Raw genomic sequence first — 27,807 nt, 5'->3', positions numbered from 1 at the left:
TGGTCGCGCATGGTATCCACTCGTCAATGGAAGTGCCCCCCCCCCCGAGATACAGGCCTAAATACTGATCGGTTTCCTGGGTGTGATTACATTGGTTATAAGGTTGTATTCGAAAAATATGATAAGGGTCTAATTATTACAGTTGAGGTCCAGTAGATTAAAATGTATTAACACTCATTTTATGTTTTACAACCACCATTTACAAGGTATTACTCTTGTCTGATAAATCCTGTAGATTTAGAGTTAAATCCACAAAGCAAAATGCTGAAAATTTCACTAAATCTTTCATTAGTTTGCTCATTGCACTGAAGGCGTGCATAAAACTGTATCACCGAAATAATGCACACTATTGTTATTCCTTGTCCGATTTTGATGAAAATTTCAGTGTTTTGTTTGTCTGGTCTTACATTATCCGTTCAACAGTTCAAATCATATTATTTTAGCCTGGAGTACCTTTTTAATGTTCATTATATCTTGTAGAATTTTCACGAGGCAGTTTACTTTGCTCTGACTCGCAGCAGGGAGCCCTTGCTTAATTGAATTGTTTAGTTTCTAAATTTTTGAAATGCTGGAAATTTGAACATTTTAATCGTTTGAACTATTAAACAACAACCTTGATACATAGTAAACTTGAAATTTATACGCGTTGCTTTTAATACTATGCTGACCCTCGATCAAATGTATTTAGAGTCATTTTCATTTCCATAGAGGCTTTTGGTAGTTTATTTTGCTCTGACATGTCCTCTAGATTTAGAGCAATATACATGATATAGGTCATTCTTATCTTCCTACAAGGCAGTTTCCTTTGTTCTCGTACATACTGTATCATCCTCGTTTTCTTCCTCCTCCGTTGCCCAAGTGTAAGGTGACATTTTGTTATGATCTAAATATAAATGAATAAAACAGATAAGGAAAATTATGATTGAAAACAAAAATCAAATCTATTGATTTAACTTGAGTAGAATAGTTCACCTATCACAATAATGTCCTACCATTTTCTGGCGTGCTATATAAGTAAAATGTTCGTACAGATTTGAAATTAAAAAAGGGGCATACACGCTGAAAACCAGTAGCCCAAATTAAAAAACCCAAAGCAAATCAAATTATACAACTTCTGAATACTTACATGACCATTACACAATAAACTATATTGTATCGTAGTTCTTCCATCATTCTTAACATGATTAATGGAATTATGTTTGGTTTAGTTTTATTTACCGTATAAAAATCACAACAAAATACATTTTACAAAATATTGATAACATATGAACACTTAAAAAATACGGATGGATCACTCTATTCAGAGCGATTGATAATGGTTCTTTTCTTTATAGAGGTCCAATCAAAGTAACATGGGAAATAATATGACATAATACATTAATGACAACAAGAATTTACAGAATTATGAATAATTAGTAAATACTACACAAGAGCAAGTAGTAAACAAGGTATTACCACACAATAGATAATACATACATGATAACATTAACCCTTCCCTATTTCCTAAGGATACCCTCATTCCGACCCCCCCCCCATGCAGTCAACCAAAATATCAAAGCTTTCCATCTTTTCATCAAGGTCAGTGTTAAATAAAGTTAGTGTGTTGTGTCTGCGAATATTGAGTGGTAGTTTATTACATATTTTCGTTCCACGATAAGAAATAATCATGTACATATAAATAAATAAAATATTAAGATAAATGATGCGAGCGCTCTTGTGTTATGTGTGTGTATATACATATATATACAGTGCGTCCCAGAAAAAACGAAACCGAGATTAAGCGATGATTTATCATCAGCTTAATCACAAATACAATAGACACTGACCTATAATGTAAAGCTTAGAATCTCTCCTCTCATCTGAAATTACTTAGATTATTCCTCATTCACGCATGAGTGAGCAAACAAAAATTGAAGAAAGGATACCAAAAACTCATTTGGCGGGCTGTATCTGGGTTTCAAAAAGAAAACCACATTTTCAAAATTTCGAATATCTGTTCTTTAATTTGATACCTCAATTACAGAAAATGGTTAAGAAGCAAAAAAGTTATGTTCCCTCGAAACAATTTCCGGTTTCCCACAGAAAACAAAAGACTTAACATGCTTAATGCATGACTGATCGTCAACAAAACGGAATGTCGAGTGAGTTTGAACGCTAGCCTGTAAAACCTCTTCATTATGGAAATTATTGAAATTCAAGCCTTATTTTAAATAACCATTTTCTGTAATTGAGGTATCAAATTAAAGAACAGATATTGGAAATTTTGAAAATGTGGTTTTCTTTTTGAAACCCAGATACAGCCCGCCAAATGACTTTTTGGTATCCCCTTTTCAAATTGTTTTTGCTCAATCATGCGTGAATGAGAAATAATCTAGGTAATTTCGGATGAAAGAGGAGATTCTAAGCTTTACAATGGTAGGTCATTTGTCTATTGTATTTGTGATTAAGTTATGATAAATCAATGATTTATCATAAATCGGTTACGTTTTTTGTGGGACGCACAGTGTATATATATATATATATACAGTGCGTCCCCAAAAAACGAAACCGAGATTTAGCGATCATTTATCATTACTTAATCATAAATAAAATAGACAAATGACCTACCAATTTAAAGCTTAGAATCTCTTCTTTCATCTGATATTACTTAGATTATTTCTCATTAACGCATGAGTGAACAAATACAATTTGAAGAAAGGATATCAAAAACTCATTTTTCGGGGGGTATCTGGGTTTAAAAAACAAAACCACATTTTCGAAAAGTTCAATATCTCCTCTTTAATTTGATACCTAAATTACAGAAAATGGTTAAGAAATAACAAAGTTATGGTCATTATAAAATAAGGCTTGAATTTCAATAATTTCATAAAATGAAGAGCTTCTCCAGGCTGGCGTTCAAACTCACTCGACACTCTGTTTTGTTGATGATCAGCCATGTATTAAATCTTTTGTTCACCATGCGAAAGCTTCTGTGGGAAACCGGTGAGAACACGTTTGTCTCATGAAATTATGGAAATACAAGCCTTATTTCAAATGACCAGAACTTTTTTATCTCTTGACCATTTTCTGTAATTTAGGTATCAAATTAAAGAGCAGATATTGAACTTTTCAGAAATGTGGTTTTCTTTTTGAAACCCAGATACCCCCCGCCAAATGAGTTTTTGGTGTCCTTTCTTCAAATTGTTTTTGCTCACTCATGCGTGAATAAGAAATAACCTAAGTAATATCAGATGAAAGAGGAGATTCTAAGCTTTAAATTGGTAGGTCATTTGTCTATTTTATTTATGATTAAGTTATGATAAATGACCGCTAAACCTCGGTTTCGTTTATTCTGGGACGCACTGTATATACATATATATATCAGTGTTGTAGTCAAGGCTCAAACCTCCAAGGCCAAGGCTAAGGCTTCAATACCCAAGGCTGAGGCCAAGGCATGGAAACCCAAGGCCAAGGCCAAGGCCTGAAAACCTCAAGGCCAAGGCCAAGGCATTTCAAACTTACGATATACAGAACAATGAGCTAACAATGCTTATAAGCCGCTAGATATCACACATGGCAAAAATGTATGTGAGCGAGCGGACTGAGCGAATAAAGAATTTCACCCTTGTACATTTAAAACAAAAATAATTTCATGATAAACTTAGACATAATATATTATATATAATATTTTTTTTTTGGGGGGGGGTGGTTCAGAGCCAAAAAGGCACTTATATACCAAAATGGGAATTTCTGGTGCTAACAGATACATGTATTTTCAAAATGAGATTATCAACTGCGTGAAGTAGTTGTTTGTTTTGTAGAAATTAATATGAGCAAAGCCTTTTTAAATTTATTTTGAAAAGAAAATCAATTCTGAAGTTGTAAAACTCGATTTTTTGTCAATTATGGGGTTAATGACTGTTAAATCACTAAATCACTGTTGCGTGATGTTGCCGGTACGAAACCACGATCTCAAACTTCTGGACATGTGTAATAAGACATGAAAATTAAATATTGTGAGCTGTTTTTGTAATCATGAAAAAGATGTGTACATCTAATTAAAGAAATAATGCTAGATTATGTACAGATCAGAAAAGGAAGCATTTAAGGACTGCATTTTTAATAGGATACATAACTCATCAATCAAAGTAATGCGAGCGCAAAGTGCGAGCTAAAAAACATTGTGATATTCCAACCAGTAGTAGAGAGACTCGACGTTTCGGACAGGTTGACTGTCCGTCTTCAGGAGTGGAGACGGACCTGAAGACGGACAGTCAACCTGTCCGAAACGTCGAGTCTCTCTACTACTCATCATCTCTACTCGCCGACTCAAGCCAGCATCTCCTCATCAGCTCTACTACTCAAGCTGTTCTCACTCAACATTCCTTCTGGTTTACAGTCCTTTTCAGGACTATTTTCAAGAAAGAATACTCTATTCTCAAATCTCCACTTTCTCGCCTATCCACTTCTTCTCTTCTTCTATCCACTGTTTCTATAACACTCCACATGGTGTACCGTAAACCACATCAGCAAACACAAATACGTTATTTCATTGATTTTTTCCCTTTGTTTTGTCAATCTGAGACACTAGACCCAAAACAAAATGTATACAATTTATAAAAGATGTACTGCCTATCATCATTAACTAATTCTGCAGTATGATCTGCCTAACCAGCCACCCCCATCTTTCTTGCGCCCTTATATGTTTCTCCTTACAATTTAGAAAAGATATACTGCCTATCATTAACTAATTTTGCAGTATTTTCTGCCCAACCAGCCACGCCCATCTTTCTTACCCCCTTACATATTTCTCTCCCTTATCCCCTCTCTCTCTCTCTTCCCATTCCTCTTTCTCGTCTGTTTAAAAATATATCAGACCCCCCCAAAAAAAATGAGAGAGAAAGAGGAAGAAGTTCCACCACCAAGAATAAACTTAAAATAGGGGGATAAAGGAAAGGAAAATGTGGAGTAAATTTGATATTATTTTCTAAACATACTGTCACAGTCTTTCAAAAAAAGCTTTTCTTATAGCAAAAGGGTGACAATTTTTTTTCGCTCGCTCGCTTCAATCGCTTTCAAATTTTTTGGCAGAAATTTTGTTCTATATGCCATGCTTGGCCCCTCTAAATTTTTGGCTCATCATGCCATTGACATAGCCAATTTGGATATTACAAAATTAAAGTCTGTGTACAAATTTTCCAAATCTTTTCAGAATATAATTAAGACTTAAATCATTCTTGTTTGCTAAAGAAAATAATACAAGGAAAATCCTAATGGAATAGAAATCAACCTTGTTATAAATCATTCCTTAGAGTTAGCTATGTTTAAAGTATGAAAGTTGTCAAAATTGCAGTCAGATCTGTCAGAATTATTCCTTTCATCAAAGCACTATAATCTTCATCATAATCATTATTACTGTCATTATTATCATTATTAATATTGTCATTATCATCATTAGTCATGATTACAACACATTACCAATTAATAGTTATTTTTCATTACTGCTGTTTTCTTTGTTACAATGTGATGATAATTCTTAATAATGATGATTTAACAATTACAATTGATGACACAGCTATTACACTTACTGCTGTTGCTACTGTTACTGGTGACTGGTAGTTTTGACCATTGGTGTAATTACAGAACAATTGAAACATTTATAATTACTTATATAAAACAAATGATAGTACAAAATACAAAATGCCTTGAAAAAGCCTTGAAAATGCCTTGAAATTTCAAGGCTCAAAATCCTCAAGGCCAAGGCCCTCTCAAGGCCAAGGCTTGAATGTTCAAGGCCAAGGCTTTGAAAAAATAGGCCTTAAGGCGCCTTAAGGCCAAGGCCGAGCATCAAGGCACTACAACACTGATATATATATATATATATATATATATATATATAAATTATGTGTGTGTGAAATTATACATGTACAACAGCTTTGACAACTCTTTTATTTAAATATTTTGTAAAAAGAAATGGATTAAGAGAACAATGGTAGGCGTAGCTTAAATCAAGGTTCCCCAGAGCTATCTACCATTTGGAAAAATTTGTGATGACGAAAAAAATGTCTCTGCCGGGAATCGAACCCGGGCCCCCAGCTTTGAATGCCGCGGCGGTACCTTAACCACTACATAGACCACAGATAATGTTTAGTGGCTAGGGCGACCCCGATCCGATTGACCGTCACATAGACAGATTTTCGACACTACACCAATTATAATTTCCTTTGTCGGGTGTAGGTGGGTTTTAAACAATGACATGCCGCCATGCCTAAGCTGGATCAAAGCGATTGCTTTGATAGCTATTGCTTTGATACAGTACACATATGGGAGAAAGTATAATGTGTGAAATTATACATGTAAAACAGCTTTGGCAACTCTTTTATTCAAATATTTTGTGAAAGAATTTGATGAAGAGAACAGTGGTAGGCGTATAGCTCAAATAAAGGTTTCCCAGAGCTATCTACCCTTTGGAAAAATTGGTGATGCCGAAAAAAAAGTCTCTGCTGGGAATCGAACCCGGACCCCAGCTTTGAAAGCCGGTGCCTCAACCTCTAGACCACAGAGACGGGTTAGTGGCTCTAGGGCGACCCCGATCCGATTGACCGTTATAGATAGACAGATTTTTCAAGTGCGAAGACATACCACATAAGAATGGTATCAAATTATTTAGAAGATACTCTTTCCCGTCATATATAATGATTATGTGCTCTTGTCACATTTCGTCCTTAAATTTTGTTACGAAATTTCCTCTTTAAATTATACCTCCCCCCGTAGAAGCAGATTAATTTGTTAGCATCCATACCCTAATAGCGCTAGAACCATTTTCAATTTGTACAATCCCATGCAGTATCAAAATTGTCTTCCTTTCTAAAGGCTTCCCAGCATGTCTTAGATTTTTTTTAAACATTTAATATGTCACACTATTGTTTGCATCTTGATTAATTATTTGGTTTTCTAATAATTTGCCGTACGCGTATTTCAATCAACTGAAATTCTCTATTATACCTTCATATAATAATTGATTAATTACCATTCACCATTTCGTGTAAAGCTCTTAACTTAGTTCATGTCACATCAGACCAATGCTTTGAATGTTTGTTTGATTCATGATTGATTATTTGATATTTAATTTTCTAATGCTTGCCATACTTTCCCATTCTTCATATTGTTTAATTTTTCTGTTTCATGTAAATTTATTTACCTTTCTTTACATGGTAGCTTAAATTTAGTTGATATCTAAAAAGTTGTTTTTTGATTGTGCTTTATTTACAATATCTAAAAAATGTTTTGCTAGAATTAAAGAATGTAGATATAAAAGGAACAAGGACCCCTTCAGGGTACATTTTACCTTAATTTATCATTTCACAGTTCAGTGTATATAGTAAAGAAAATAGTACAGGTGCGATGGAAGGGTAGTTTTTTTTGTGAGGGAGAGGCAAAACTAGATTATATGTACACTCTTAAAAATGTTGGGTAACATAACTCTATCCAATTTTAAACTAATAATGCGTGATTTGGATGAAAACTACACAGTATTGGTTGAAAACTACCCTGACTCGGGATAAATTTGTTAACCAGTTGTTGTGTGGACAGTATTTTGCCCAACATTTTAAGAGTGTAAGAGTAATTTTTCTCAATGGATTACACAAAAAAATTACACTGAACAAGCATTAATTGCTCTTTTTATGCATGTTATGCAGATTCCTATTTCACCATAACTATTCCAAATTATTTTTTATTTCAAATCTTTGTATTATTCAATTTTAATGAAAGATGTCATGTATGATTTTTCTATCATGTTGAATATTCTGATGTTATTTACTTATATGGCCTAACAACCAAAGAAACAAACAAACGAAAAAAAAAAGATTTATAATCCAAAAAAGATCTTTCAACCTTTCAGTTCATTTTAACTTTTGTACTCAAATAAGATCCGATCATTCATCCATTAATACACTCACTTTTAATTTGTAATAAAAAAAATAAAAAAATTGTTTGAAACAAGCAAATACCTCAGACTTCCTTGTTTTAGTTTAAATATTCTCTCACCTTTTATCGTGAATCCAAGAGGCAGCTGGTATAAACTACTACCACCATCAACCTTTATCGTCTCACCAGTAATGTAAGAAGCCGCAGGAGAAAGCAGAAAAGTCACCGTTGCTGAAACCTGCATGATTAACGAAATTATGCATAGCTTCACATACTGAAAAAATCTCGGGGATGTGGTAGAGGAATGTGGCCTCTCTCTAAACTAGTCGTCAAATTTGAGATTGATATTCTATGCCTTTAAAAATGATCAACGCTAATTTGCCTGCAAACATTTATGGCGAAAAACAGTCAATATTGACTGGTTGCCAAATGATAAGAAGAACCCACGAAAATATTGGCTAAGACTACCCCCCCCCCCCACTACCCCGCAGAAATACGATTCGTTGGACTATCCCAACCCCACTACCTCGCCCTCGCTCGATCGTTTAGATCGTTCTTCTAGAAGGCTTTTTTAATGGTGCTCCAGAATGTCTACTCAAAATACGCCCCAGAATAATAGCTATTAAAATAACAATTTTTTACTGGTTGTTTGTAATGTGTGACATACTTGTAAGAATACTTGTGAATCGAATTCAAATCCAACCGTCTAATACATGTGTATGCATTTAATAAAATAAATAAATAAAATTCTTACTTCCTCTGGCATTCCCAATCTCTTGGCAGGGATGGCGGGAATGGCAAGTTCAAACAACTTTTTGTTCCCATAATGCTCTGCCGCTTCCTTTCCATAGAATGTTCCCTGCATAAACATCATCGTAACATATCAACGTATCAGTTCTGTTAACATTAATATTCAAGCAGCATTATGCGACCAAAATCGGAAGAAGAAAAAAAAACCAGGTATTCGAAAAAAATATTTACTAAATGCGGAGAAAAAGCGGCAAAAATTAAATAATTTTTATCATTTTCGTGAAATTATAATCCAACTGCCGTTGAACAGAACAATATAAGCATATCAGTACCTATAAAGGTCAAGACCACCCAGAAAAATGTTGATTTGAATCAATAGAGAAATAAAGCATATTAAACAAGCATATCAAACGCTGAAAATTAATAAATATCGGATGTAAAATAGGAAAGTTATGATATTTTGAAGTTTCTTTTATTTCTGACATAACAGTAACATGCAAAGGAGAGAGTCGATGCTGTTCATCACTTTTAAAATTTGATAATAATGAACAATCTGACTGAACCAAAAATGTTAAGACAACGGCAATTCCAAATTTTCATAGAGGAATAAAACTTTGTTTCACATGTCTATGAGGAGAAAATATTAATTAAAAAAGAGAGAAATAGTTAGTGGATATCACCAGTCCCCTAACTTGCATATCAACCTGTGCAAACCTGTTTTGTGAAATTAAGCGAAACTTCAAAACCTCATTTTTTCATCTGATTTTGATGATATATATACATATATATATACATATATATATATATATACATATATATATATATATATATATATATATATATATATATATATATAAATGTGTGAAGCTATACATGTACAACAGCTTTGGCAACTCTTTTATTTAAATATTGTAAAGAAATGGATGAAGAGAACAATGGTAGACGTAGCTTAAATCAAGGTTCCCCAGAGCTATCTGCCCTTTGGAAAAATTGGTGATGCCGAAAAAATGTCTCTGTCATACTGGAAGAGGAATATTGTCTGGTCATGTTGTTATACAATCATTTGCCTTCAGTCAAATATCTATATGGAATATTTTAACTTTTAAAGTGTCCAAGAACTTTTTTGCTGAGTGTATATATATATATATATATATATATATATATATACACACTCAGCAAAAAAGTTCTTGGACACTTTAAAAGTTAAAATATTCCATATAGATATTTGACTGAAGGCAAATGATTGTATAACAACATGACCAGACAATATTCCTCTTCCAGTATGACATGACATTTTCATGTGAACGGTCATGCATGGGTGGTTAAATGCTTTAAACAATAGTAATGTCAGTAAAAGAAAAATGCAAGAAATAGATCAGTCAGTGCATGGCTGGTTACAGGCATTAAACAATAGCAATGTCAGTAAAAGAAAATTGCAAGCAAACAGTCAGCCATTCTTTCAGTTGTGAAAGTTTGTGTGGCATTAATATCCATTAAACGATAAAAGCAAACTCTAATAGTGAAGAGAAAGTTATCCACCTTGGATGCATCACTATTCCACTGGAATTTTAAGTCAAAGTTAGTCGATGAAAAAATGTCAAATTTCAGTATCTGGGCATAAGCAAAAGAAAATTATCCTTATCCTCCTATCTTCTGCAGGGGTGGTGGCCTTAAGTCGACTACTCCTAGGGCGGTCTCTAACTTCATTAGTAGCCAAATACCGATGGTTCAAATTTGAAATTGTTGTTGGTGACACTTAGAAATATCGAGCCACTTGTCTAAATGACTGCCCATGCAGACTGCAACATTCCTATTGCTCTTTGCATGCTCTAATTGGTTGGAAAGCTTCATGTTGAAAGTTAGTGTCCAAATGATCCATTTCATTATGCATCTCATGATGCATCCCTAAGCATTCAATTCAAATGATAAACGCATGTTGAAACTGCTGAATGTATGCCTACAGGATTACCATGATCATTAGCATTTAAATGGTCCATTTCTTGCAATTTTCTTTTACTGACATTGCTATTGTTTAAAGCATTTAACCACTCATGCATGACTGTTCACATGAAAATGTCATGTCATACTGGAAGAGGAATATTGTCTGGTCATGTTGACATACAATAATTTGCCTTTAATAAAATATCTATTTGGAATATTTTAACTTATGTAAGTGTCCAAGAACTTTTTTTTGCTGAGTGTATACAGTGCGTCCCAGAAAAAAACGAAACCGAGATTTAGCGATCATTTATCATTACTTAATCATAAATAAAATAGACAAATGACCTACCAATTTAAAGCTTAGAATCTCTTCTTTCATCTGATATTATTTAGATTATTTCTTATTCACGCATAAGTGAGCAAATACAATTTGAAGAAAGGATATAAAAACTCATTTGGCGGGGGGTATCTGGGTTTCGAAAAGAAAACCACATTTTTGAAAAATTCAATATCTCCCCTTTAATTTGATACCTAAATTGCAGAAAATGGTCAAGAAATAACAAAGTTCTGGTCATTTGAAATAAGGCTTGCATTTTAATAATTTCATAAAATGAAGAGGTTCTCCATCAGGCTGGCTTTCAAACTCACTCGACAATCCGTTTTGTTGACGATCAGCCATGCATTAAATCTTTTGTTCACCATGCGAAAGCTTCTGCGGGAAACCGGTGAAAATACGTTAATCTCATGAAATCATGGAAATACAAGCCTTATTTCAAATTACCAGAACTTTTTATTTCTTGACCATTTTCTGTAATTGAGCTACCAAATTAAAGAGCAGATATTGAACTTTTTAGAAATGTGGTTTTCTTTTTGAAACCCAGATACCCCCCGCCAAATGAGTTTTTGGTATCCTTTCTTCAAATTGTTTTTGCTCACTCATGCGTGAATAAGAAATAACCTTAGTAATATCAGATGAAAGAGGGGATTCTAAGCTTTAAATTGGTAGGTCATTTGTCTATTCTGTTTATGATTAAGTTATGATAAATGATTGCTAAATCTCGGTTTCGTTTATTCTGGGACGCACTGTATATATATACATGTTGTAAGACTGAAATATATTAATTGGGAAGAATAACCAGTAAAAGCTGATGTCAGCATCATGTTTCAGCAAAGTTAATTGAAGCAAAATGCCATTTCTATTTCTTTTTCAAATTTGAAGAAATAAATAATTAGGATTCTGGTATCTCCCCAACAAAATTTCCCCACTAGAGAGGGAGAGAAAAAAAATTAACCGCTGCATATCCCCCCCCCCGATCCAATTCCAATAAAGAAAACAGATGTTGGGGTCTCCAGTCTCTGGTCCAAAGGAGCCTTATTTCCAGTGACAACTGGACAATTTGTGCATATCGATTTCAGTTTATAAAGCTGCATGTGGTTTTGAAAAATACTGTTTTGTTATGGAAATTTATTCAAGTTGAATGTCGGTAACGCCAAATATATACCTGGTAGTGAAATGTGCAATACACAGAAGTCTATCGAATGGGATCAATTAAAATTATTTTTTCAAGTCAGTCTGTATTAGTGCAGGCGCATAGGATTTTGCACCCAGCAGAGCCCGACCTGAATTTGGCGCCCCTGTGTACTTTTCGAAAATGCCCCCCACCCCCGCCATAGGTGCCTTAAATGCATGTTGAATTATCTTATTTCATGATCACATAAAAAGACAATTGACGCCCACTTTTTTAAAAATGATGTGTTCATGAAAACAGAGATATCCATGAATTTAACGTAATACTACTTTTTTTTAAAAGAATGAATGCGAGCGCGAAGCGGAAGCTATTTCCTTTCTAATTTACTAAACGACCAGAAAGCATACAATTTTAGGCACTTTGGGGTATTTGTGGAATTGTCATTAAAACTTAGAAAGTTTATGGATCTACACATGTATTTCATGAAACATAGACATAAGGATAATCAAGTATGAATGACTGTTTTGCACATGTATTAGGTCACATAATCATGGTCAAAGGTCATGCTGGGTCGAAGGACATATTATTTTACTATCATATGAGCGTTTTCTCTTGTGAATAATTATTTAATAGCTGTTTTCAAAGTCAGCACTGCTGCTATCGATATCGAATAGTGTAATGCAAGCAGGGTCGTAACAGAGGTCGGTGGCCAGAGGGGGGGGGGGGCAAGAGCCAAAAATTTCCCGGTCATATCATGGTATGAACAGGATATTTTTTTATGATTGTGCCCCGAGCATTAAGGCGAAGCTCAGTGCGTGATAAGTACAAAACAGAGGGGGCACAACTGAACTTATTAATATACTGACCTGAAAAGTGACAGACCCGCAGTAACTAAATTGGTCCCCACTGTGACAGTCCCCTGTCCCTTTGTATGTACTGTATATGCTGGTGATTGATAATGCTGAGTGTATATTTTTCATTTAATTTTCTTATTATTTATTTTACCTTGTTTTACTGGGAGCTACAACTCACAAGTTTTTTTTTTTTTAATAAACTTTTCAGTAGTTTCCGTTTTTCTCTTATACATGTCATTCTCATTCTTGTACATATTGTATATTGTTTTTATATTAGTGAGAAAATAAATTGAAATGCAAACTGAAAAAAGGAATATATCACGAATCAAATAATGCGAAACGTTAGCTGAAAATAATTGAAATTCATGTTGAAAATTTGACAGGTTAACCACTTTTTGCAATCAATAGTAGGATAGGTATCTAATTTAACATTTAATATGAGCGCGAAGCGCGAGCTGATAGGTATCTAACTAAACTGCAAGCGCGAAAAGCGAATTGAAAACAATTGTTATTCCTTGTTGAAAACAGTTCAAGCACGTGTTTGATAAAGAACACAGTTTTAGAGCGCGGAGCGCGAGGTGATATTTTTGACCTACATTTAGAAAAAAAAAGGATATTGAAATGTAACCTTTAACAGGATGGGTATATTGGCTAAAAAAATATTGTATGCTAGCGCGGAGCAATAGCTGATTTCTTTTTATTTTGCGAAATGAAAACTGGATATTCTAAGCATTGTTAACAATCATAGATATATTGGGTATATCTAATGAAAAAAATGCGAGCGCAAATAGTGAACTGATTTTTTTTACATTATGCCCTAACGACTGGACCTTCTAAGCACTATTTTCTTGTCATGTCTTTTTACACGAAATGTCCAAAATTTTGAGCTCGCGATTTCGTGATTCGCGCTCGCAACATCTCACAAGGATGCCTTTTAAATAGTAATCATCGCCATAATTGACCAGAAAGTGAGTTTTACAACTTGCAGATTTTTTTCCAAACCACTCCCTCGCAGAATATGAAACCGAAATACATATCTAATCGATCGGAAATCACTTAAAAAAAACTGCTCAACCTAATGACTATACCTAATTACCTAACACACAGATGATAATCTCATGGTGGAAATATCCTTTTTCACCAAACTGCCCATTTTGAAGTGCCTTTTTTTTTTGGTTTGCCTCCCCCCCCAAAAAAAAGAAGAAAAGAAAGTAGGTTCCGCCGCCCCTGCTCTCCATCTTTGTGCATGAACATTTTAATAATGTAAATGATATTTGAGAAATATCTAAGACAGATTCAGATGAACCCTGGCGTTTTTTCGCTTCAAAGCCGCCCCACATGCCGGCTTGTCTATTGAACTCAATCTCTTAACAGATAAAGCCTTTTCTGATAAGAACCAAGGATGTATAAAATTAGACATAAAAATAGAAATATAATTTTGATTAAATAAAACTAATACATTACAACGATCAAACATGAACTGAGATCAAACAGAATAATATATAGAGCAAATTATGATCCCTGTTTATCGTCTGTACTTCAAACCGCCCAGAATACCAACTTGTTAGTCGAACGAATTTTTTTCTGATAAGAATCAAGTATGCATTAAATTTAAAATAGACATAATGATATCAAATAAACTTGGCCAGAAAAACTATAATACGAATAAAGAATGTTTGACAATGAAACGTGTGCAAACAGATATGAAGATTAAAACGTCTATTTAGATCCCAATCATCTATTTATAGAAACATAAACTTGGATGGAACTAGTCCGAGTCATTATTTTGAGCAAAGGTTTGATACAGCCAAGAAATACGAATTTCATGACATCGTTATAAGCTCAGATCATTTACCCTTATAGATAATAATTTATCTTGGTTACCCAAATTTGAAATGTAACAGTCTGTTTGTAATTCCCAGGGGGTTTTAGTTCACATTTCAATTTCATCCATGTTTATTCTTCTATAAATGATTGGGATCTACGTATTAAAGTTCAACTCTGTTTGCACACGTTTCATTGTCTAACAATCTTTATTCGTATAAGTTTTTTTCTGGTCAAGTTTACTCTATATCATTATGTCTAATTTTATACATACTTGATTCTTATCAGAAAAAAATTCGTTCGACTAACAAGTTGGTATTCTGGGCGGTTTGAGACGATAAACGGGGTTCATAATATGCTTCGCGCTCGCATATATAATTTGTGAATTACGATGCATATCCACTTTACAATTTTCCTGTGATGCTTGAAATCGTGCTTAATTTCAGAGCGGCATCAATTTTTTTTCAGCTCGCGCATTATTGATTTTTTAAATAAAAGAAATGTATTTAGAATGCCCAGATTCTAGTTCTAAATCTAAAAAACACGCACACACAATAAATACGCAGTTTGTTATTCCTTCAAAACGTGCTTAAATTATCCAGATTTATATCAGAATATCAAAAAAATCTCGCACTTCGCGCTTGCATTATTAATGTAGGAAGATATATGTCATCCTTTTCGTGATTTCAAAACATGAATAACGTGTCCCGTTTCTAGGTCTATATATCTTTTTTTCGCTCGCGCTTCGTGCTCGCATGCAATGTTTAGTTATATACCTATCCTGATTTTTTTTATTACAAAAAGTGCTTAGAATGTCAATTTTTTAGGTCAAAACGTCAACAATTTGCGGCTCACGCTTCGCGCTCGCATTATTTAATTACTGAAATATGTATCGTTTCCATGGGTAACTGAAAACAGTCCTTTTAAGGTCTGTATTCCATCAGGCCAGAACGTTTATTAAAAATTTCTGCTTGCGATTCGTGCTCACAGTAATTTTAGTTACATACACATCTTGCTGACGATCACCATCATTGCTCAGAAGGTTCAATTTTCAGGACAAAATACATGAAATTTCCTTTAAAATATAAGCTCACACTTCGCGCTATTACTGTTCAATTATAGGGCTTATATGAGATTATTTTTTATGTTTTGTAAATATAAAGCTATAAGAAATGGCTGTTTTCTTTTAGACTACCCCTTAGAAGAATAAAAAAAAAATTTGCCGCCGATCGGGGAAAATATGGGTAAAAAAATCGCCCCCCCCCCATTGGCGAAAGCTCGATCCGCCCCTGCAGTTATGTTTCATGAACTACATGTAGATCCATAAACTTTTAAAGTTATGATCACAATTCCACAAATACCCCCCCCAACAGTACCAAAGTTCACTGACCCTAAATGACATTTGACCTTGGTAATGTGACCTAAATGTCGCATATGATGTTCAGAGATAGTTGCTTTTATGTCTAAGTTTAATGAACTAGATCCATAAATTTTTAAGTTATGATGACAATATTTCACAAATACCCCCAACATTACCAAAGTTCGCTGACCCTAAATTACCTTGGTCATGTGACCTTAATCTCGCACGTACAGGATGTTCAGGGATAGGTTACTTGATTGCTCTTATGTCCAAGTTCATGAACTGGATCCATCAAATTTGTAAGTTATGATGACAATTACACAAATACCCCCAATATGGCCAACGTTCGTTGACTCTAAGTGACCTTTGACCTTGGACAAGTAAACTCAGGCAGGATCTTCAGTTATACAATAGTATCCCCATGTCTAAGTTTTTTGAACTAGGTCCATATAATTTACTTTCTAAGTTATGACGACATTTCAAAATTTATTCTTGGTTAAGATTTCGATATCGATTCCCCCCAAATGATCTAAGTTTATATTTAATATTAATCAGACGGAATGAAATTGATTGAAAGAAAACCTACAAGAGCTAATGAGTTGATTCTGATACCATGATGTGCCCACTCTAGAGAGGCAGTTTTGGTTAGGTTTTCGATTCCGGCTCGTGCTGCACACGAATGACTATAGTAATAAAAGAAATCAATAGATACATAAAAATTTGATGAAAAATATCATGTTAAAATAAAAGAGTAATTAGAGATAACGAATATTTAATTGTATTACGTAGGTTATGCAGATTCGAATCAGTGATAGGTCAATACGCCATCACGTGACCATAGCTGCGAGGATTCTAGGTTTTGACGTCACATCAGGGAATATACTGCGTTGTATTGTCAATAGCGGCATTATATTCACTAAGGTGACGTCACTCACTGCATACAAGTTGCGTAACAAGGTAATGTTAGTTATTTAACGCGTCGATTGCAACGCGCTTGATGTATTAAAAAAAAATCTATTATGACGTAGATGGCTCAGAGCTGTAGCAAGAATTTCGGGTTGGAGCCAGATGATGAATGCAATTTCTGGTGGCGAATCCACATATGCTATATAATGTAACAGATATTGCCTGTTCTATCGTTTTAATAAATAACATTTCATCTTCCCTCCGAAGCTATATTTTTCCCTCGGGATAATATTTTCTTTCAGCGCTGCGCGCTTCGGGCAAAATATAATCCTTTGGGAAAAATATAACTCCGTCGGGGAGAGGAAATGTTATATTCAAACTCTAGGTAGGCAATATCTGTATAATCTTAACTAAAGGGTGTTAAAGTTTAACACCGGAATCTGCGTAGAGTTGGGCAGGGTGTGCGCGAAAAAAATTGTTGCTTTCTCATGTCAAACAAAAAATATCGAGGTAGCCGGGCAACATGGCAAAAGTTAATTGACCTTAAATGACCTTTGACTTTGGTCATGTTACCTTACCTACTGATACTGGATTACACTTATGCCCAAGTTCCATGAACTATCTCAAGATACTCTCTAAGCCAAATGATGATATTTAAAAAAAATGTACTTGGTTAAGATTTCTATGTTGACGTCGCGACGCTGCAGCCACCGTCGGAAAAGCGGTGCTCTGCTATACATGCGAGACAAAAACTGATAGGAAACAGATAATCAAATTACTAACAATTTGATCTACTTACTTTATCATAAGAGAGACGTATCGTACAGATTATATGCAAATATTAGATAATTATGACATAAGAAAAAAGAAAGTGGGAACATTTCATCATCAGCCCACCTAATCAATATTCATGACAAAGTGCATAACTGCTTTTTTTTTCAATTTAATTTTCTGCATTTTGCTCAGTGAATTTTACTCATTTTATTAAGATATTATTATTTTCAGCCATTCCATGCGTAAAATTTAAAAAGTGTAATTTTGATAATTTTGTCGTAGTGATGCGTAGGAGCGGCATACAGTTGCATAGAATTGGCTTACAGTCGGGAAGTGTTGAGTAGGATTGCGTAGACTTCCGTAGACCTGGCTCTACGCCAACAGTGCGCAAAAAAATTAACCTGTCTATTTTTTTTGCAATCCTCGATCCTGCGCGTACCCATTTTGCGTAGAGTCAACTCTACGCAGATCTCGATGTGACCCCCTTGATTAGCACGAACTGGTTATCAACAATGATATTATAGAAAATTTCCATCAGTTCAGTTGGTTTCCCAAAAATGGAATCCAGATTCAAACAAGTATGAAATTATGCTTTTCAATTATAATCTCTCTTTTCAGATTAACATCATTTAAAATATTTATGCAACCTAAACCGCATACATTCGTAATTCCGAAGCTTCGTAATTCCGAAGGTTCGGTTATTCCGAAGGTTCGTATTTCCGAAGGTTCATAAATCCGAAGGTTCGTAATTCCGAAGGTTCGTCAATCCGAAAACGAAATAAGGTTCGTAATTCCGAAGGTTCGTTAATCCGAAAACGAAATAAGGTTCGTAATTCCGAAGGTTCGTTAATCCGAAAACGAATTAAGGTTCGTAATTCCGAAGGTTCGTTAATCCGAAAATGAAATAAGGTTCGTTAATCCGAAAATTAAATAAGGTTCGTATTTCCGAAAATGAAAATTATTCATTTTGGTAACAAAAACGATGTTGTCATTACAAGATTACACGATATTATGCAATGATAGTAATAACGATCGATGATACCTGTGTGTGTTGTGGCCAAAAGCATGTATTTCATTAAGAATATAGGCACCCTGATCAAGCATAGGCTAATTTCGATTTTATCTGAGCAATTGCTGCCTATAAGCAAATGGTTTAAAGATGCAGGGGGTCAAGTGTGTTGGTCGCGTGCGAGTAACCTCTAGATAATAGGATTTGTATTTGAGGGGATATCATTTTTAATAACAGCTTCTGCTGGTAATAAAATAAAAAATGATACTGATAATGATCCTTGTGAGATGTTGAAAGCGCGAATTGCAAGCTCAAACTAGTAGACATTTCATGTAACAAGACGTGAAGTGAGCATTCAGAGCATTTTTTGTAATCGTGAGAAAGATGTGTATCTTTCTAAAGAATTAATGCGAGGGCAAGCTGTAATATGTTTATATACTGACCTGGGGCCCGTTGCATAAAACTTTTTACCTGAGAAAACTCAGGTTGTTTTTACAGGAGTTTTTGCCCTGTGCTAAAGTCATGCAGTGGCGGAAATGAGACTAACCTTAGTTTTCAGTTTTTACCAGAGTTTTCTCAGGTAAAAAGTTTTATGCAACAGGCTTCAGAAAGTAATCTTTTAAGGACTACATTTAGTGACTCATGAATAGAATATATATCTCACGAACTAAATAATGAGAGCGCGAACCGCAAGCTTAAAATTTGTGATATTCCAACCTGAAAACTGGACATTCTAAGCATTCTTGTAAAAATGATAATAATAATGGCTGGGAGAACAGTTTTCAGAACTGAAGTGGCTTCCCTGGGTAAATGATATCTATATCAATATTATCATTATTATCATTCTAGGAATACATGAAATTTCCAAAAGTTTGAGCACGTGATTCGCTCGCAACATCTCACAAGGATGCCCTTTTAACAGTAATTGCTCAAAAAGGCGAATTTTACATCTTCAGATTTGATTTTTTTCCCCAAACCGCTTGCTCGCTACGCTCGCAGAAATGAAACGTAAATATATAACTTTAGTGATCACTTAAAAAAATTGCTCAATTTAATTACTACAAAACACACAACCTGTTTACACAGGTGATAATCTCAAGGTGAAAATATCCGTTTGCACCAAATTGCCCCTTTTGGCCCCTTTTTTGCTTTGCCCCCCCAAAAAAAAGGAAAATACGTTCCGCCGCCATTGGTTGAAACACGCATCGTCTTCATGGCTAACTGCAAAAAGTTCTTAAAATGTCCCCTTTAGATCAGGTCTGAGGTTATATATTTTAAATTTCTGTTCGCGCTTCTTGCTCGCAGTTATTATCTAAATTTAGTTACATAGGCATCTCGTTTTAAAGATCACAAATATATTGCCCATCATATTAAAAAAAATATATAGCTCGCATTATTTAAAAAGGGTTTATCATGTTATTACATATTTACTTTACTTCATAAGTATAAAGCTAATTATTGACTATTAGGACTACCCTTTCAAAGAAACAAACAAAAATCAACTTTAAGCTGCCGATCGAGGAAAATATGGCTGAAAAAAAATCCCCCCCCCTATTTGACGAAAGTTGGATCCGCCGGGAGGGAGGCAGGGGGCACTTGCACCCCAAAAATTAAATAAAAACAGGGAAATTAATATTTTCCAAAATGGGAAAGTTCCTTTTTCAAAAATAAATATGCCGTTTTTCATGTTTTTTCGAAATGAAATACTCTTTTTAAAGTATACAAGTTAAGTTTTCAGGCTGGAATATTGCAAATTTTCAGCTTGCGCTTCGCACTCTCATTCGATTGGTGAAATATGCACCCTAAAGAGGTCACTAAATGCTTTCTTTAACAGATTCCTTTTCTGGTCAGTATGTTTAAGCTCGCGTTTTGCGCTCGTGTTAATTCTTTAGTTAGATGCACATCTTTTTAATGACAGCAGAAATCTGCTCGGATTTTTAAAAACTTATTTTCATTTTTTATTGAAATACCCTAAAGTTTTAGCTTGTGATTCACGCTCGCAACACCTCGCAATATTGCCATTTTAAGAATAATTGACCCCCAAAACGTTTTACAACTTCACCTTTGAATTTGTTTTACCAAGCCGCTCGCTCATTATACTCTCTCCCGAAAAATAAAGCCTGAATATACATTTTGCCATAATAAGAAGTCACTTCAACATAGTTTTTCTCTACTTAATCACTATCAAACACACAATGACTTCAAGCAGATGATAATCTTAAGGTGAAAATATCACCAAAGTGCCCATTTTGACGTATGAGTTTCATTTTTTGGCTTTACCCCCAACGTAAATTCGTTCGGCCGCCCTTGCCTTCCCATCCTCATAATAATTGAACGCCAACAGTGTCCCCCCCCCCCCCCCCTTCCCTTGCCTCTGCCTCTGCCTTCCCGCTTTTCATTTTTCGTATTAACGAACCTTATTTTGTTCTCGGATTAACGAACCTTCGGAACAACGAACCTTATTTCGTTTTCGGATTATCGAACCTTCGGAATAACGAACCGTCGGAATTACGCCACAAAATGTTCGGATTAACGAACCCTTTTTCGTTTTCGGATTAACGAACATCGAGGTATAGGCAATTTACGTGTTTCGGAATTACGAACCTTCGGAATAAAGAACCTTCGGAATTACGAAGCTTCGGAATTACGAAGTGTAACCGAAACAGGTCATTCGGCAGAGAAGTCGTGTACATGAAGCTTGTAGTCTTTGAATCCCCAAATATGTCCAATAAATAATAAGCCCGCCTAAAGCTTTGATAAAGGGTTATTAAAGGGTTATAATCTATCGAGTATCATCTAATATTCCAATCATAATTGCTTCCTCCTTTGAGCCGTTAGAATCTAAATTTGGCATTGTTTCGTATTTAGATCGCTTTCTCTGCAAAATCTTATTTTTCTACTATTTTTCTACTCTCTTTCTTTGATCAATTCAAATTTAGTTAATGGATATCAGAAACATACAGACAAAAAAAACAAGAACACGCAGATATTTTGTATTATTTGTTTGTATGAAATAGTCGAATTTATCCTGTTAAACACATTTTCATTTCATATCTTCAACATTCACAACAGAATCATTTTTAATATAGTGAGATACAAAGACAAGCTTAAAATAGTGTATGTTCCTTTAAATTTCGAAATGTCACTTACGCCATTGAAGGGAATCCTCTCCATAAATCACCAAGCATATTAACTATTACTCCTCCATTTTTTTCCATACTTGCATGGAAAGCTAAAAGGATAAACAAAACAAAGAAAACGCAAATAATACATTTTCTCGAATATGAAAACATCGGCGTTTACAAAAAAACTCAGATCTTTTTATACCTTCGTTAGGGCATGAAATGATTAATTTCTAATGGCAATTTGAGGATAAATGTTGAAAAGCAATAAAGAAAATCAATGAATGCAATAGTAAATTTATATGAAGTATATATGCCATTTATAATTCTTATTCTGAAAACCCCTCATAGGTTTGATACCTTAATCTGTTTTCTTGTTTATCTCCCGGATTTACTTTCTGTCTTTCATCATATTTTGATATTTTCTATATTCTGTCTGTTTATAAATTATTCTTTGTTATTATAGTCTTTTTTTCTTAAAGAAACGATAAATTTCAAAAATTCCCGAGAAAATGACATTATATCCTAATTCCCTATTGGATTAGTGGAGGTGATTTGTATATTTAAAAAGTGATGATGCCATTAATGTGATAAAATATAAATATCCTAACCCCATGACCCCGGAAAGGGAAAATGCGCTGGGTCAGAAGAAAACAAAACAGAGTTCAAGTACAATCAACCAACAAAATTACCAGTTTGAACAATTTTGTGGTCTCATTTGCCCAATTCTTATACACTGTAAAAAAAAATTTGGGTAAAATTTTTACCACCACGAGGGTAATTATGTGTCCAACCAATTTATGGCAATATTTTACCCAAACGCGGGAAGCATATATTGTCCAGTGAGGTTAAAAATTAGGCAGCAATTACTTTAGAATGGGTAAAATTTTCATCACACTGGATGAAAAAAAATGCCCCAAAGAAATGCCCAATGTTGGTTGGATATATAATAATTACCCTCATGGAGCACTTTTACCCAATAATTTTCTTGTCAGGTTTCTTTCTCTTTTTTTTTCCTGCTTTCATAACTTACAAATCATACCCAAAACTCAATGCCCATAAACTATTTCCAGATAGTTTCTATTCGGGCCTGATCGTAAGATGGAGAAAGAGATCAGAGACGGTATGTAACATTATTAAAGTATTCATTATAGTTTACCAAATTTTACATCTTTTTTTCAATTATACTTTGTCTATTTTACCTTCCCTGCAGCATAAAAATGGCCCTGTAAGATTCGTTTCGACCACAGCATTCCAGCCTTTCACAGATATTTTAGAAAGAGGACTGATAAACTGACCCCCACCGTTGTTGACCAGGAAGTCGATTTTACCGTACCCAGCAACAGTGTTTTCCATCAGAGCCTTAACCTGCAGTGTAATTGAATGTTTTCAAATTTAAAAGGGGGTGATGACGCCATAGGGTACCAGTTGGACAAAGATTGGGTGAAAGAGAATTCTGATTTTTTTTTTGATAGGCCTCTCCTCCTATGAAAAATATTGCAAAATTATAAAATGGCAATTTGAAGACCAACGTGTCAACGATTGGGAGCCCTGTGAGAAGATGAGATTTTGTGGCACAGTTGCTAATTCGATCCACAAGGAATTATTTCTATTACAATCCCATGATATGACGGTTTGTCGATTATCCGGCGATTTTAGGCCCATTTTCATCCAAAGATTTATGTAGCAATTAAGGCATCAAAAACTGAAGAGCCAAATCGATTGCATTGCATCCCACTGCTGCCACACGTGCACCGGGTAGAAGTAAAATCCGCGGAGCTTTTCATGAGGGGACTAATCGGTTAGTAATATATCCGACAAAATCCTAGTTACCATAGCTAATCAAAATCAATGAAAGTTTTTTTCAGATCTGGGGAGGCAGGGAGCCTTCAGACGTTTTATCCGACAAGTCCCGTTCTTTCCGACAGTTACCGTTTGGAACTGTGCATCTCAGATAATAATCAAGAAAATTGTCATCAGACGAAATATATTGATGAAACGCTAACATCGGCTTCACGTCGGCGTTGAATTTCCTGCTTTGTATGAGTGAGGCTAATGCATATTAATTTGGCCTGGGTGCTGTTTCCTTATGGTAGTTTCTAATTGGATATATGGGGCCTTCAGGTTTGCCCAACGAAGAAATACTTTATGTATTGGCATAGCTCGCACGTGGATCATTGCATAAACAATAATTGAATCCTGGAAGCCCCCTCCCCCTTCACAATGATGGCCATATTAAGATAGTCTACAGTGCTTTGTCGTCGGGTTTATCTTTATAAGACATTGATAGTGTGGAAAGCCATTAAAGAAAAAAATAAATTATCAAGATGTCAAGATTCAAGGTATGAAAGTTATCCAAATGAATCAAATAACTGACAAAATTATATGATTCATTACAATAAATCGCACTGAAACTTATAATTAACATTATTAAGGAAGTATAATTGTTATTATGTTTTTACTATTATCATAATCATTATTATTATCATAAATATTATTATCATCATCATCATTACTACCTCATCTTCTTTGCGTATATTACATTTGATGGCTTGTATAGATGCTGTGGAGTCCTGGGGTAGAGAATCATTCAATGCATCAGCAGCAGTCTGTAACCGTTCTGTGTTCCTTGAAGCAATAACCACTTTACAACCTATCAAGAATCACACAAAACAATATTAAAAGTATACATTCCCCGGAATCAAGAGGGCACTATTATGTACGCAACCCCCCCCCCCCTATTGATTGTTGAAAATTTATTAACTCATGCATCTTATTCATAATTACAAAAGTGCTCTAAAATAAATGTCAAGTTTTCAGGCCGCAATATTAACAGAATTCGCGCTCTCATTAGGCTTATTAGATGAAATAATAAGATATTGATTTAATAATAAAATTGTCCCCTTTTTCAGAATGCAATATCGACAGGTTTCACCTCGCACTTAGGAAGAAAAATAGGAAGATATTCATCATTTTCACATGATGACATAATGTTCTTAGAATGTCCCAGTCCTATGTCAAAACTCAGAGTAAGAACAATGAAACATATCAGCTCTTTTTTTAACTGTGATCCATAACTACCTCACAATTTTCCTACAAATTGCTTAAAATACAGAACTTAAATTGACCCTTTTACAAATCGGAATATCAAATATTTAAAAGCTCGCGCTTCGCGCCCGCTATATTGATATTCATGATAAAAAAGGTATGTAGAATGTCCAGATTCTAGGTCGAAATCTGAAATATGCGCGGGCAGGTTTACTCAAATGATTTAAATCATCCAGTTTCAGATCACATATCAAAAATTGTTCTGCTCTCGCTTTGCGCTCGCATTATTATTGTAGGAAGATTTTCAATTACTCATTCTTTTCACGATTCACAAATCATGGAAAAACTTTCCCATTTTTAGGTGTATCTCGAATTTTTCCGCTTTAGGCATACATACTTATCATTTGCACGATTACAGAATTTTCAGCTCGCGCTTCGCGCTCGCATTATTTGATTGTTGAAATATGTAACGTTCTCATGGCTAACTGCTAGCAGCCGTTTATAGATAAATCCATTTTTTATTAGATCAATAGGAAGCGGGGGGGTCCTGTCTCTCCTAAATTTGAGGTGGGGGACGGTCCCCCCTAATTTTTTTTGTTGATAACTTTTTTTTGCTTGTCAATTCTGTCAACTTCGAGCGGCCGATCGGGGAAAATGTGGCTGAAAAAAATTCCGGGCCCCCTATTGGCGAAGGCTAGATCCGCCCCTGCTTGGTAATGAGAATATTATGCAACCATTCTTTCCTCTGCCATTTCCCCCTGCCATTTTTACAGCTGCCATGTTTACCTGGCACGTTTTCATAAATGGGAGGTAGCGTATCAGATAGCGAAAGTTTCTAAAATGTCTCCTCCCCTTAAAAACATCAACAACAACAACAACTTCAAAAAAAAACACGTGTTGTTAAAATTGTGGAAGAATTTTTGGGAAATCTGACATCCATAGTGCAGTGATAAAACGTTGAAAAACGTGAAATTTTCTTGATAGACTCACCTAAATGGAGAAGTTCTTGAGTAATAACTCGACCAATGCCCGTTCCGCCGCCAGTTACAATAGCGACCTTGTTAGAAAATAATCCCGATCTGAAAACACTTCTTACTTGAGATTTCAGCAACATATTTTGTTAATATTGAGTTCAAATACTAGCTTGATAGAATAATTAAGAGTGTAAGGTATAAATCATGTATGATCTTGGTCTCTCTATCTCACTCTGTCTCATCTACTTCATCACTGGCTCAAGCAGACGATCAAATAAAATGTTGCATTATTTTGTTTTGCCAGTCACTGCCTTCGATTCTGTAGCATTTTCAAATAAATGAAAAAGACTCTTTAAATATTGCAACTCATTGCCTTTATCGGTTGATGGCTCATTCCTTATCTCTACATGAAAATGTCAAGACGACCTTGCAATTAACGACAGTAATTCATGGGCGGAAATCTGTCCTCAAAGGTAGGAGTGCAGGGCTGAAGGTCAAAAACTTGTATCATTTCGATTGTGAATGATGTATTTTTCTTCATCATAAAAGACCAACAATATAAGGGGGACATTTGATATTGTGTCCCCCATTTTTTTTTTGGTAGGGGGACGCGTCCCCCTGGGATTTCCGCCCATGCAGTCATTTTATCACGCGTTGTCACAATGATCAGCAGCCGCGATGGCTTTCAGCATTATCTAAGCGGATACATGGGGGCACAACACAAATAAGATAATGTATATGAATAAAGGCGCAGAAAAGAAATACCACTGAAGGTGATCAACACCGCCCTATGCTATTCAGTTTCCGATGCATTTATAAAAATAAATTTTGTATGTCTTTACCCATGGGTGAATATTCCTTCTAACTTTTGATTAGCGACATACGTATTCTCTTCAAGAATTCCAATAAACAGTCCTTGAAATATTCCCTTTTTCAAATGCAAATTTATATCATCATTTTCATCTCTAGCTGCGGGTTTGCATTTTGATATATTACTCTTCATTAATTCTTACAAACATTTATGAAATACATAGTTTTTTGTTGGTTTGATTTTCAAAGCTTTTTATCACGCGATGATTTGATAAGGGAGGTAAAAATCCTCTTCATCATTTTTTACAAACAACAATTTAATGTCCCCTTTTAGGTGAGGATATACATGCATACATACAGTGCGTATCAAAAAAATGTTTACACTTAAAAAAAATCCTGTAAAATTATATATTTTTAATATCCTGAAGATTTTTCCACCTTTTAACATTGGTACAGATCCATTAAAGCAAATGACGATATAACTGTCAAAAAATATTTCCGCTTGAGTGAGCACCAAGGGCGCCGGAAGCGGGGGGGGGGGGGCAGGGGGGCACTTGCCCCCCCAAAGAAAATTTTGGGGGGGCAAAACGAGATTTTGCCCCCCCCCCCCCCAATGTGCCCCCTAAAAGTAGTAAAATGATATCATTTAAGGACAAAAGTAAAGAATGAAGGCACTTTTCTGCCTAAGAATTGTCATTTCCATTGTCAAAAAGGAAAAAATTTCGCCCCTGACGGGGCAATTACATATCATAGTAAGCCTTGCGTCTTTTGACGAACATGTCCCTCTGTGAAACATACCTTTGATAAGCCCCTTTTCCATCTTATTACAGTGTGGTAACGTTTAACCTTTTAATGAATACATTTCAGACTAAAACCGAATGGCAAATTGAAAGTGGTTCACCAATGCATGCTGGCTGTGTCGGCTAACAAACTCGCTGTCGCCCAGAAACGCTCAGACCGGACCCGATATCACCAACGCGCGTGAACGATAGTTACTCGAGCAACATATGGAATCTGAAAATGGCTGTAAACCGAAAAGTTTAGAGGCTTGAGTAGTA

At 35.0% G+C, this 27,807-nt stretch overlaps 1 protein-coding gene across 1 annotated transcript; it reads right to left on the bottom strand.

The window, feature by feature from the left end:
* On the bottom strand, positions 1-26,213 carry LOC121410740 (peroxisomal trans-2-enoyl-CoA reductase-like). Its single transcript, XM_041603014.1, has 8 exons — positions 25,956-26,213; positions 24,437-24,570; positions 23,120-23,285; positions 21,946-22,027; positions 16,693-16,789; positions 8,663-8,767; positions 8,029-8,146; positions 1-883 (listed from the first exon to the last, which is right to left on the bottom strand). The coding sequence occupies exons 1-8, from the start codon at positions 26,077-26,079 to the stop codon at positions 789-791; spliced, it is 921 nt and encodes a 306-aa protein (XP_041458948.1). The 5' UTR covers positions 26,080-26,213; the 3' UTR covers positions 1-788.
* Positions 26,214-27,807: the final 1,594 nt, after the last annotated feature.

The sequence above is a fragment of the Lytechinus variegatus genome, chromosome 3 (genome assembly GCF_018143015.1).
Source record: "Lytechinus variegatus isolate NC3 chromosome 3, Lvar_3.0, whole genome shotgun sequence".
Classification (NCBI taxonomy): domain Eukaryota; kingdom Metazoa; phylum Echinodermata; class Echinoidea; order Temnopleuroida; family Toxopneustidae; genus Lytechinus; species Lytechinus variegatus.
This window is presented reverse-complemented; position numbering and strand designations above follow the sequence as displayed.

What these genes read in the sequence shown, in the direction of transcription:
- LOC121410740 (XM_041603014.1), bottom strand. Translation starts at nt 26,079, where the DNA reads ATGTTGCTGAAATCTCAAGTAAGAAGTGTTTTCAGATCGGGATTATTT. An exon ending in ATATACGCAAAGAAGATGAG is followed by an intron (nt 23,286 to 24,436) that starts GTAGTAATGATG and finishes ATTACACTGCAG; the next exon opens with GTTAAGGCTCTGATGGAAAA. An exon ending in ATTTTTATGCTGCAGGGAAG is followed by an intron (nt 22,028 to 23,119) that starts GTAAAATAGACA and finishes TTATCCTTTTAG; the next exon opens with CTTTCCATGCAAGTATGGAA.